At 42.2% G+C, this 13,419-nt stretch overlaps 1 protein-coding gene across 5 annotated transcripts in view; it reads right to left on the bottom strand.

Moving 5' to 3' along the window:
* Positions 1-666: 666 nt before the first annotated feature.
* The window catches only part of LOC125747045 (constitutive coactivator of PPAR-gamma-like protein 1), a 23,964-nt gene continuing 11,211 nt past the window's right edge, over positions 667-13,419 (bottom strand). For 2 of the 5 annotated variants that reach the window (XM_049021734.1, XM_049021733.1), the window contains exons 9-18: positions 13,218-13,305; positions 12,859-13,083; positions 12,595-12,766; positions 12,261-12,510; positions 11,920-12,034; positions 11,169-11,378; positions 10,517-10,736; positions 10,287-10,425; positions 9,899-9,995; positions 667-2,562 (exon numbers count right to left, since the gene is read on the bottom strand). In XM_049021734.1, the coding sequence (XP_048877691.1) occupies positions 2,254-2,562; positions 9,899-9,995; positions 10,287-10,425; positions 10,517-10,736; positions 11,169-11,378; positions 11,920-12,034; positions 12,261-12,510; positions 12,595-12,766; positions 12,859-13,083; positions 13,218-13,305 (1,825 nt within the window). In that variant the 3' untranslated portion in view covers positions 667-2,253. The remainder of the gene's footprint in view (positions 2,563-9,898; positions 9,996-10,286; positions 10,426-10,516; positions 10,737-11,168; positions 11,379-11,919; positions 12,035-12,260; positions 12,511-12,594; positions 12,767-12,858; positions 13,084-13,217; positions 13,306-13,419) is intronic. The other 3 variants (XM_049021732.1, XM_049021735.1, XM_049021736.1) reach the window with 3 other exon arrangements.

Here is a 13,419-nt window from a genome sequence, read left to right as displayed (position 1 = left end):
TAAACAATTAAGCCATCAAATATGTATATCCTATAATGTTTAAGTTAGCAATCATTAGATTATAACAATATAATTACAAGTTAATTTGTCCATCATCATCTATATCGCTCCCACTTGTGTTTGAGGGCAAGTTCATTTGCGAGAATTGCCAAATGTGTTCGCTTTAAGCTTCGTTAAGTCCCTAATAGAAAACCAAAATCTTCCTGATGAATTGATTATGGATTCAGTTTAACAGAATTGGAAACGATTAACTTATGTTAAAACTGATATTAGGTTATAATAAACGCTTAATGTCAGGACACCTGCCAGAAATTAATGGTTTAAAACGATTCACTTTACGTATTTAGGCACATTTAGTGAGGTAATTTTGGTGTTGCATGTAAGCCTATTTAATCAGCGTTCCAAAAAAAAAAATCGCCGAAACATTTGTAAAGGATATCATTGTGTGTTAATATCACAATATGCAGAATGCTACTGTAAAAGCACCGATTATTCCATAATAGACTGAGGAAGTAAAACATGAAATTGTCGACCAAAAATAACCCAGTTAAATACATCGAGCAGAACCTTCACTTACTAACCCCCCCACAATTCAACTGCACATATTCTTGTACCATTCACTGGTGATGATACACAATCGATTTCAAAAAAGGACACACGAACCAGTTTTATACTAAAAGAATAAAGACTTTTATTAAGCATTGTAAGTTGCATTCATTTGCCTTCAAATACACCACACCACAATCCATCAACAGTCAGTCAAACCCAACAGTAGTTCATTCTTTTACAACCCATGAGTTAGGTAGAAACTCCGTTCAACTTACATCAAGGTGTCCTATTTAGCTCTTGCGGGCAGGGACGGGGAATACATTGTATTTCTGATCACTAATGTGTGATGAAAAGCATCTGGAGAATTAGATGAAAAAAGTTAAGTAATGATTCTGTTTTAAGTACAATAAGTTCGAAAACACTAAAGTAAACATTGAAAATGATTACAGGTTTACTTGCTTATGCTAAACTCTTGATGGGAAGGTCAAGCATCTCTTTGACTCGTTTCCAGCTACGAAAAGGGGGGTAAATTCAAGATCAAAGTTTTTATTTTTTTATTTATTTTTTTAAGAGATTTTTCTTTTTTCCCCAGAGAGATGTTTTGCTAATATGAATGCATAAAACAGCAACAGAGAACAATAATGTATACAGTAATGAGTACACCAGGGTTAACAATATTCAAAGTGGCTAGATAATTCTCCTTTCTTTTGATTAAATGCAACAAAGGTCAATAATCACAAAAATTTAAGGTTAGAGCAAATCAGTTACTGACTAAACAGTTAACACCTTTTATAGGACTATTACTGATTATTAGGCTTTTTTTTAAATTTTGCAAATGGGCACAGTACTTTTAAGGATGGAAGAAGGACAACATGCATAATAACTACACACCTTTTAAAATTATGAACCATGCAGAAAGTTTAGCTGAAACAGTAGTACTAATGTTCTACAGTTGATTCAAGAAACCACATTTGTCATTGATCACTGATGCATGGCAATTTGACACAAAATGTATCAGTGTTTCTGTGAAAGATCTGCATCTTCGGTGATTTTTTTTTCTCCTTAAAAACCGTTTCTTGACATGTTACTTATATATCGTTAAGTATGATGCATACTGAGTTCTGAACTTAAATTGCAGTATTCTACAGTTACTTAATTTTGAAATTATTCTGCACATTTTTCAACACAATAAAACCCACAGTGATGACTCGTGAGAAATGTGGTTTTGTGTTTCTCTTTTTTCTTCACCTGTGAGCTTAATTCTCAAAACATCTTTACTGTGACACAACACAAAATCAATTACAATGGCAAATATATGATGCCAGGTACTGAAAAGAGTATCTCAACCTATAATAAAAAGACTGCCAAATGAAAGCATTTTTTTAGTTTCAGTATTTCAAGAAAAAGAAAACAACGCTCACGTAACCAGTTTGAAACGTGTAAATAGTGATGAGGGAGCGGCCTGTCCTACTCCTTATACTGGTAGTATTTTATCTGTAACTGGTATTATCGTCTTTTATTAAATTGACAAATAGACATTCTTGTTTAAACTTGCTGACATCAAAGAGGGATCCAAATTTCAAAAGTCCTCGTTTTCTCTTACGGAGAGGAAAAAATGTACATAGACTGTAGGCTTTCCATCGTTCCAGATATTCCTAACCCTGAACCTTCCATCATCCTTCACCCTCTCTATAAAAAATAGGTTTACTCTTCTTTTTTTAAGACAGAGGTGCCCAGAGCTTCGTCTCTGTGGCAATCACTGTCTGCATTTAGTGCATTTAAATGAGAATTAGTATTGCACATTTTTGAGTCATTGCTCAAGGCACTTTCAGGTTGGTTAGGAGCCCCGCCATCGTCTTTGTTCCCATTCAGCTGGTCAGCTTCTCTGCCCTCTATACCGTTCTCTGCTGTGGACCCCTCTGATGATTCCGGGGGGGACTGGAGCTCCTCTGGCTTCGTTTTCTTCCGTTCTTTCACCACCTCGTTTGCTGAAGCAGCATATGCAGGCTTGCTCTGGTTTTGAAAAATAACAAATGTTTTATTTTGGTGACTTTTTCCCCCTCAGACCTTTATTACAAGTGTCTTGCAGAACATTAACGCACGCATACACACAAATGTTCAAATGTAAATCAGGCTGCAAGAAAATCAGCAATAGTCTTACTAAAGCACACAAGACTCAGCACTTCACGCAGTAGCCTCAGCCACCCCTTTTCCCATTCCGGAATTACACAAAATCCTCCATTCACCACATTCAACTTTAAACCATTAGAAATCAGCCAAGAATAGCTCCATGCAAAAACATTCAGTATTGACTTCATAATAAAATATTTTGATTACGTGGGCACCAGAGCTTTGAAAATTGCTCCAAACCTGCCAGTGGAAACCTAATTTGTACCGCTTTCTATATATTCCCCACAGAGTATTTTCAGTGATCAATCTCTGAGACAACTGCATGAAAATCTGAGTTAACTAGGTAGGTGGGACATCAATTAAGATAAGGAATGAGTTTGATGTCTCAAACACTGCTAAACCTAAGATAATTAACACAGGCTTCTGAAGGGTAGACAGTCTAAGGGCTGGATTATACTCTACACGTGCGCCGCGTGCATTTACATGTGTTGTTGCTACACAAACGGTGCTGCTGCTCATCCTTGCACGTGCAGTTTACGTCAATCTGGAGAATTAAAGGTTGGTTGTTTCCTTCATTTCCAATCTGACTTATTTGTAAGAGGCTGAGAGATGAAATGATGTACACTCGTTGCCTCCACAGCATGGTGCTAATTTCTTAATACTGCCGCAGAATTTTCTATATTCTACCCACTGCTTGGAGGACGCATGCAGAGCACGTGCAAAAGTAGTGGAAAACTTTAAACTAACATTAAACATATACTCGGTAATTTTGAAAAGGAGCAGTCATTAATATTGCAAAACTTACTAAGTTATAAAAGTTCTAGCAAAAAATAAATGTAAACCCCAGGCTCTCAACGTCTCACCAAAATATCCAAGTACTGGAACGGTATTAAAAAATAATGTTGCTTATGAAATTAAGCAAGTAAGAATTTCAAGTTAGAATTTCATTGTACTTTGTACATATTTCTTAGATCAGATTAAGTTTCTTCTGCTTCCCAATTCAAACTGCCATTAAATTTTGAAGACGTACATAAAAGACAAGCAATAGTGCTAGGAAGATTTTCTCTTGCCTCTGAAAAAATTCAGTTTTGATTATCTTCTGGCCACTCATTCATAAAAAAAAAATTAGATGCTACTTTACATAAACACAGTCCTGTGACTAAAGGTTCCAACTAATTAAGACATACACATTTGACGTGTTGATTCTGAGGGTTTTGACCCCAATGGCATCCATATGGCAATGATTCATATGCAGATGCATAGTGAGCCACGAGTATAAACCGGCCCTAATACACGTTTTACCAAAAGGTTTTTTAAGGTTACTAAAAACTGTGTCCAATAAACAATGACAATGCCATTTTAGTAGTTAAAGAGTGTGACTGTCCTTGCTGTTTCTCTCATCCCAGAGACAACACCACTGCTCCCAGCTAAGCTTTTGAGAATTCAATCTCCAGTTCAGCTAATGAATGAAGGGTAAATCACCGGAAATCTGACATCTGTACGTTCGACATAATGCATTGCTTTTTGTTTTCTGCTCTGTGGATCCCGAGGAGGCTGTTATTTTAACATAAATCCTGGAGATCATGTAGCTACTATCCAGACGTGGGGCTGGCAAACCTGGTGCTCTGGGTAGGCTGGCTTTTTTCCAGTTTAAATATTCATTAATTAGCTTTGATTGTGACATGGATTCAATGTGTCATAATATTTTAAACAAAATTAAGACATCGCTCAAAGTTTTCAATCAAGTAAAACAGAAAATTGTTTCTCGAATAAAACACACTCTAATGTGGACGGATTTAAAGCTGGAATTTAAACAATTTCTAATGAACTTCAATTAAAATACACAGCCACCCAAAATCCATGAACAATTAACCAATAATGGGTAGGGGTGAGCCTCCAGCATGCCTCAGAAAGTACAAGCCACAAAACAGAGAATACCTTTAAGAGCATTACAGCCAATGGCACAAACTCACACACAACTCTACACTCTATGAGTAACTTGGAATTACTGATTCGTCTAACTCCAAGTTTTTGGACTGCAAGAGGAAACCTGTACAAACATGATGAGAGCATGCACACTCCACATACAACAAGCTATCTTCCACCCACATCATCATGCTTTATGCATCTGATGTAATCTTATTTGAATAGTACAAATTATTCAATCAACAACTCCGTCAAGGCTGATTTAACCAAAGCTCAACTAAAAACAAACACATATTTGACTTGATCCCTTTGATCTCGACAATCAGTATTACCAGATCCAGAAACAAACTGCCTGATGATTAACTCTGAGTTCAAATCCAATCCCAGCTAAATACCAATAAATGAAAAGGCCTCACCAGTAAAATTCCAGATACGTGTAGAACCTGCCTTTATTAAAGTCAAAGCTATACAAGGAACAGGATGGAAAAAACCTGTCTGCAATGCAGAGAAAATTCATTTTAATTAAATGTGCATTTCATGCATCATATAACTCATCAATTGCAGCCACAGACGAGTGAAACAATACAAGCATATAAAAATATTTAACGGGCTACATTATTAAGTTTAGTGATGTTTTTATTGGATACTGCCTTTAAAAATTAGCAAAATAAAATTCAATTTGGAAAAACGCGAGGGAAAGTTACGGTGTCTTAAAGCAGCCTGAATGTTTGGCCAGGCTTACTGAAAACAGATACAAAACTAGGGCTGCCGTGATCATGTCACGACGTAATCGCGATTATATGGTGCACTGAAGGGGTGGTGAAGAAAAGGACAGCTCAGCAGCTACAAGGTAAAAGGATGCTGGCGGCGTGGGGGTACTTTTTGCAGTTTCAAGCCCGACACATTTATTAAACATATGGAAAGTGAAAAAGAGAGGGAAAAAAAAAACATATGGAAACGCCGAATTTATACAGATCAACTTTTGGGCGTTACAATACACATCTCATGAATATCTTAGGCAAACTACTAAACTGCTTACCAAACTGCAGGTGTAAGTAAATGTCTGTAAAGTACCAAAAAGCCAGCATCAGGACAAATGTTTCACCTGTCATCTAAAGCCCTGCTGATGACTGCGCACACGCCATATAATCACGATGTGATCGCCAAGGCCCTATATAGAACCAAAAAAGGTCGATACAAATGTTCAGTTCAGTCAGTAATACAAATATTACCTCTTGAAATGATTTACTACTTTCAGTACAACACAAGCATGACCAAACAACACAATATCACAGAAATCTGGCTTACAACCTTGTTTCAAAAGGTTGCAACTGCCATTCTGAAATTGTACAAAAAAAAAAAACTAATATCTGTTTAGGAGACTGTATATAAAACTATACTTGTATGACCATCTAAGGAAACAAAAATGCAAAATTATATCATGTGATGAGGATATCTCAGTTTTAATTTCTTCTATTTAGTTTATCCACAGTTTTTGGGCCACAGGGTCAGATTAATCAGCACTAATTTTTGGTTTTGCTTCAACTAACTGTGGAACAGACTGAAGAAAGCATTTACTTTGCTATAGTATAAGAAATGGGCTGGTCGCCTGCCTCAAGCTGGGGTGGTATAATTAAATCCCAACATGCTTATATAAGCCCGACAACTTGTTTTTCCAGCCCTGTTTTCTAGGTGGAGGCTGAGAAACTAGAAGAACCAACAATTCTGATAGAAAAGCGCATCTTGTCGTCATATCGCTTTCCTGCGTAACAAGGGTGACAGCACTGTACATTTTAAACTCTCTGCCATTTGGCGAGCCCAAGAAAGTAAAATCAGACACAAAGGCTGCTTCAGTGCTGCAAAATAAGCAACATTTTCAGCAACCGTTATGAGTGCACAACAAATATGCGATACCGATGTTTCGGTAAGTAATTACTAATGTAGGAAAGAATGTTGCAAACACACTGTTAAGCCAGGAAAATACTCATGAAATGATCTCGCTTCTGTAGGATCTATTAAGCAAAAGGTGTTACAAAAAAAATGAGTTAATGGCCCAACAGGTGTCTTCCAACTTTTCTCAAAGCTCTAGCTGTACTGCACAGCTCCATTCTAGGGACAGGGGAACTCAGCGCTCAGTTACATTGTCCTTAGGCAAAACACTGCACGTGAAACCTGGTGCAAGTTCTGCCTAAGGTGGACAAGGCTATCATTGAGCACCTGACTACCTGCCTGATGAGTAAGGATGGGGTGTTGGCACCAATCACCTTTCAAGTTAGTTGCAACATAATACGGTGACTCATGACTTTGGGAGCGAATGTGCATACACTGGAGGTTTACTTGGCAGTTTGTCAGACTGTCTTCTTCATATAATGGACATTAAATCTAGACTACTGAGATTCTAATGCTTAGTGTTGAGCGGCATTGTGCCTGAGCGCTGAAAAGTATTTCCCCTGATGAATGTTACTACACTATGTTGTGCTGATAAACAAGGGCATGCTTTTGCTTTTCTGTTTTAAGACTAAATGTAGCTTGTACATTAAAATCCAGTGTAAATTTTTAGTTAGACACATAACTGTAAATGCAGAGCATCGAGGGATTTGGAGGATGAAAACTGGTTTGTTGCAAAATAGCTTATTTTTAAATAGTCATTAGAAAATTCTTACATTAATTCCTTTACGAAAGACTGAGTATGCTGCTTCAGCAGTGTACTTAGCTTTTTGGGGATATTTCGGAAGCTGGTGTAGTTGCACCATGTATTATGTGCACTGGGTGTGTATTCTGTGTTGGTATGGATAGGAAGTCACTTCAACACTACTCCACTGTTGATGCCAAAAAGCTGACTCACTGACCATGAAACTAAAATGCAAGATTTTGTGAGAATTAATGGCGACAACTTGTTTTAAATTATCTTATGCTTTCAGGCCCAGGCACACATAACCCTGGACAATGCACAAGGAAGATTTTAGAATTGTTTGGTCACATGCCAAATTTGAAACAAAATGTTTTTTAAACAAGCCACCATAAGATAATTGCAGAAAAGATATCAAGAGGCTGTATGGCTGAAGATGCTCTGTGGCAACTGAAGTGCGACAATGACAGTTAACCCCCTCAGACGCACGCCAAGTAACCCTGTGAGCAAGCTTGCCATGCACCACTGTCCCTAAAAACGGCAACACAGGATTCTGTCATAGCTTTGTCATTTAAGTGTCTAGCTGAGGCTGCATACCAATCGAAGTTCACGGCTCTCTCTTTATTCTTAGGCATACTGCGTTGAGTCAATATCAGGACAGAACTATCCCCTGGACTTCAGGAATGGATTCCTCACCCATCTGCAAACATTTGCGGATAGCACGAGTGCTGGGAAATTTTTCCCTCAATGGAATACAACAAATCCCAATGAAGTAAGGTAGCATTACCCAACCCAGACCCCCAGATGGTACATGTTTTTGATTCCTCCCAGCTTCCTGCCATACAATCCATAGTTCTGCTCTGAGGAACAAAAACATGAACTGTCTGGGGGTCCTCAAGGACCGGAAAAGGAACACTGAACTAAGTACCAGGGTGCCACGTAGGGTCTTTATAAAGTTCCTTAAATGCACAAATTTTTCTGAGTGTCAAGTTGATGCTCTGATAGTACAGACTGATCCATCCATCCATCCATCCATTTTCCAAACCGCGGGGGATCTGGAGCCTATCCTGGAAGCAATGGGCATGAGGCAGGGAACAACCCAGGATGGGGGGCCAGCCCATCGCAGGGCACACTCACACACCAGTCACTCACACTGCACTCCTACGGGCAATTTAGCAAGTCCAATTAGCTTCAGCATGTTTTTGGACTGTGGGGGAAAACCGGAGTACCCGGAGGAAACCCCACGACGACATGGGGAGAACATGCAAACTCCACACACGTGACCCAGGCGGAGACTCAAACTGGGTCCCAGAGGTGTGAGGCAACAGTGCTAACCACTGCACCACCATGCCGCCTCTAGTACAGACTGATTTCAGGTACAATTCACTATTGGGTGTAACAGAGGGCAAGTTAAACACATGCAAACACACCAGCTAACGAACCCCAGTAGCATATGAAGTGTCATGAATACCTCTCAATTGCCTGTCTAACGCAATGATCTTGAACTTGAGCTTTTGTCAAGAAACAGTAGGACAGTTATAAGTTATCAATGTTATAAAAGGAACGGAGAGCTTCAACTCAAACTGCTGTGACTATCAGGAAGATTCATCACATCAGGCTACAGAGCAGTAACTGTCGTCAAAAAAGCAAGTGGCTTGGGCTGTGACGTTCATGCTGACTTTATGGCAGCATGACAGGAGACTGTAGAATAAGTGAGGATAACCTGCATATACATGGCAGCAAAACATTCTGAGCATAGTAATCTGTTACATGGCACACAGCCATTTCTATGGGCGGCACCACCATTTTCAGCAGCAATTTCACCAGAAAGGGGTGTAATTAAGTTCACTGCTGTACTCTATGCTAAGACACACATGCGGCCTCAAATTCTGCATCCTAAGAAATGCAAGTTAAAATATTTTTTAGCCCTGATAGCTGGTCAGCTTTTGGATTGAAAGGCTACAGTTGTGAAGAAAATTTGAAAAAATTTGACTGAAAAGGAAGTAGCCAATGTCTCAGCCGAGGCAGCTGAATCACCTAAAATGAGAATGAGCACTGAAGCCTTTATAGCCCACAAAACCACAGTGAAGTACCACTAACAACAAAAATGACTTTTGGTAACCATAACGAACTGCAGATCAATTTTCTAGGAACAGTATCTCAGCATATAATCAGGCCCAAACTAAATTGAATGTTCCCCTGAAAGATACATGAATGTCAGTCGACCTGGCAGATCCTTGGTGTGTGATGTACATGTGTATTTAATTGCAGCTCTGTTTTAGCACAAATTCCTGTGACAGGAAAAAAAAGTAGATGCATTTGACTGTCTTTACAATAAGAAAATATTCTATACAATTCTTATTTTACTTACAAATACTGCATAAAACCTCTGCAGTCAAATTTCTGACTAATCTGAGAAACACAGACGTAGTGACTCACCGGACCCTACCAGCTGTTCGTAGATAAAGCAGCACTCAATTGTTGCAAACACAAAACAGCATAACATTTCCATCATGCAAGAAAACAAGGAAATCTGAACAAACCTGAAAAGTTAGGACTGTTAATAAGTTCTATTGCAAAGCAAATATGTTCATTGCAAAGCAAAAATGAAAAGAAAACAGGATTTTGTGCAAAGATAAATGAAACAGTTTCTTCCTGTCTTACCTGGTAGGATCCTTGAGTCTTCAAGCCTCTACCATAGTATTTGGCTCCTCGACCAAAGGTCCTTATAACAGATGTTGAAATCACCCCTCTTGGACGACTATTTGAAAGAGAATTTGGTAAATGAGGTGGCTTTCACCAGAGACAATACATCAAAATCCTTTTAAGCTCTAAAACCCTTTCCAGGTAATCACGACCTGTTTCAGCTGCATATCCGATAAGAGCATCATCCTAATCAAATCACACATACAGGAAGATCAGCAGACATGCAAGAACACTATTCCTGATAAAACCAGTGCCTTATCAATTCCTGCCATGTAATGTTTCATTTCTGAGTGACAATCTTTGGCCACAGGGGGGTAAGCTCTCTTGGTAGTGAACTGGGCCTTACCCTCTGGTTGGTCCACCAACTGACACCACCTGGATTGGGAACGCCCCCCGTCCACGGCCTCGTCGGCTCCCGGCCCACTGGCCCACCACCGTGCCAGCGATCTCCAGCTTGCCACCCTGGGAAGGAATGGCTTGTAGTCCTGACAACAAAGTAGTAAAAGCACACATGCACTAGATGCAGACACGGCCGACCATGATCGAGTGCCGGTACCGGGCCGCTCTGAGCCTCACCGTATACAGCACCGCCATCGTAGAGCACGTCCTTACCAGGCATGCCCCTCCCTCGACCCTGAGGTGGAGGCATCGGCGGCGGGGGGTAGAAAGTAGTGCTTGGGGGGTAGAAAGGCATGCCGTGCGGTGGTGGGAATGGCAGAGGGTGCGGCGGACGGGAGAAGGTCAGCCCCTCCAGGATGCTCTGCCTCATTTTCTCCACCTTAGCCACCTGATCGGCCTGGGGGCCGGGGGGAAGCGCGAGACACGGTTTCACAAGACGTAATGACACCCGGCGCTCCTGTGCTGGCGTGACCGGCTACAAAGGTCTCCCTCAGGGCAGGGGGCTCCCATCGGCCGGTTACCAACCTCCACCCGGTTAAGAGCTGGTTTAAAACATGACAGATCTTTACATCCTAGTACAGCCATAAGAAAATCTGACCGCCTGAGGCTTTCTTCACGAAACCATTTCCCCTTCTCCTTTTGCCTAATGCATCCTACTTCCAGGTGGACACAACTAATAGCATCACCCGATTCAGACTAAAACAATGAACATACTAATGAATAAGTCAGATGTACTTTCTCAAAAACTCACTGGTTAAAGCTGGGCTTGATGATATTAGGTTTATCAAAGAGAAATGAGGGGAGGGACTGGGAAGGCTGGGACAGCTACCTGACCATCACAGAGGTCGATGAGAGGGGCCTTATCTCGGGTGGCCTGTATGAGTTTGCTCTGGAGCAGCTTGCCATCAAAGTACATCCAGGGGCAGCAGTGCTCCCAGGGGAGGGGTTGGCCGCACACGTCGTTGGCGAAGAGAGCCATGTCCACGCCGCTCATGAACAGGGCGGCCAGCTGGACCCCCCGCGGGTCGAGGCTGTCGATCTGCGGGCACGGAGCACATTTGTCGGCAGGGGCCGGCCATCGGCAAGAAAGCCACACCCCCAGCCCCACTCCCCACCCTCCTACCAGCAGCACCCCATTCAGCCAGGAACAACAAGCAAAGGCAGCAGGAGCTAAGGATCCACAGCTATTCTCAATACGGGCCGATTAAGGTCAGTCAGAGGCCACTGGAAGAGGCAGCTGCCATCCAGCAGCCTCCATGTTCACAGCTGCAGCTAAAGTCCACACAGAGCCCAGAAAAGCAACAGTGCAGCATCTATTTCCTAAAAGGCGTTTATGTCATTTGCTTTCTCAGCAGAAAGAAAAATAAAGTAAATCACAATATGAGGAATGTCCTGCAAGAACTGAATAACCCTTTTTTTTGCTGTTGCAGCTAATCCCACTGCGATATGTTACTACTTTTCGCCGACCCACAGAAAAATAAACCGGGCTACTCAAATAGTCAAAAAACTGTAAAGTATATGTGCTTTGACATAAAGGGTTATCAAGTAATCCGAGGACACCCCTCATATGACAAAATCACCTTAAGTTCCTGCAGCTGGTCAGGTTCATATAGTTTAGGAGAAAGTGCTTGGGCTAGGAAAGCGTCAAGTTCGTTACGACGCAAAATTCTTACTCCTGGCCATTGTAACATAAACCTGAAGCAAAACAAAAAGGATAAAATATTACAAAATAAAGGAACTGGTTTTTGTGGCTCCAATTTCATCCATCATACTGAAGTTTCAATCACATTAACAATCTGCAGTGCCGTTCAGAATCTCCCTTAGAATCTGCCTAGACCGCAGGGCACCGTCCTGTCACATATGAATGCACCTACCCCCATACCCCAGTGTCACACTGCACGGCTGCTCCTGGCGCACTCACCGCAGCACGCAGCAGAGCACCATAAGAGGGGTGGGCACATTGGCGGGGTTCAGCATGGCCGGCGTGTCGGAGCGCATGCAGGCCAGGAAGGCCCTCATCCTGCGGTTTTTGTCCTCCACAGCCTTGCCCAGCCACAATTTTTTCAGGTTGGGGCACGTCCACTCGCGGAAGGGCAGGGCCTCCACCAGCTCCGGAGTGTGGGGCGACTTGCCCTTGTAGGCTGCCCACTCTTTCACGATCACGGGGGGATCTGTCATGGAGAAGGGGGAGAAGCTCAGGGTGTGGGGAACAAATGGAGGCCTCCAGGGGCGGGGTCCGGGGAATAGGTACTCACACTCCGGGAGTCTGTTCCTCCTCATGGCAAGCCTCTCCGCCTTCTTTTTGGCCTCGGCCAGGCTGAAGAGGACTCCGTAAACATACTGACGGATGGGGCGGTAGAGCTGTACAGCGGACGGCAGGTCTTTGTTAGCCTCATCTTCGATGGTGACGGAAAGCTTAATCTCGCCCTGGAAAACAAACCACCGGTGCCCTTCAACTTCATGTTTCCCTCCCAGGTATGGCGCCACAGTTAAGACATGCAAACCACGGCGATCCGCACCTTGGTGAGGACGTGGTAGATGTACGGATACATGAGGCCCTTTTTGTGTCTGTGTTCGGCCACCCGAAGCACCTCAGGCGCCACCGCGGGCAACGGGGGGGTCGTGATGTCCATGTGGTTCCGGGTTGGCATCGACAACAGGGAGGGGATCTGGGTGTTCACACTGTTGTGGCCTCCAACCTCAGCCCCGTGACCCCCAGAGAAGGTCACAGAGGATTCCTCAGCCTGAGCTCATGGGGAAACATGACTCAGCCAAACACACAGTGCTTCTCAAGTCAGAATCAAACAGAGCAACAATTCAGTTCTCGAGTCAAAAGATTTTCTCCTTCCAAAGACACCACCCAAAATGTTGAACTTACTTTAATTTGGTCTCCCAACTCTCCTGCTGGTATGTTCTCTGCCTGATTTCCTTGTTTATCCCATCCTGCTTTATGGTCACTTATATGGCTAGAAAAGTGAAAGTTTAATGATACAGTATCCATAAATCTAAGATTTCATTCCATGCAAATTCCGCGCCTGTGCACCATAACGTGACGACCCATCGCCAATCAAAACGTCAAC

This window comes from Brienomyrus brachyistius, chromosome 8, assembly GCF_023856365.1.
Source record: "Brienomyrus brachyistius isolate T26 chromosome 8, BBRACH_0.4, whole genome shotgun sequence".
Lineage (NCBI taxonomy): Eukaryota > Metazoa > Chordata > Actinopteri > Osteoglossiformes > Mormyridae > Brienomyrus > Brienomyrus brachyistius.
This window is presented reverse-complemented; position numbering and strand designations above follow the sequence as displayed.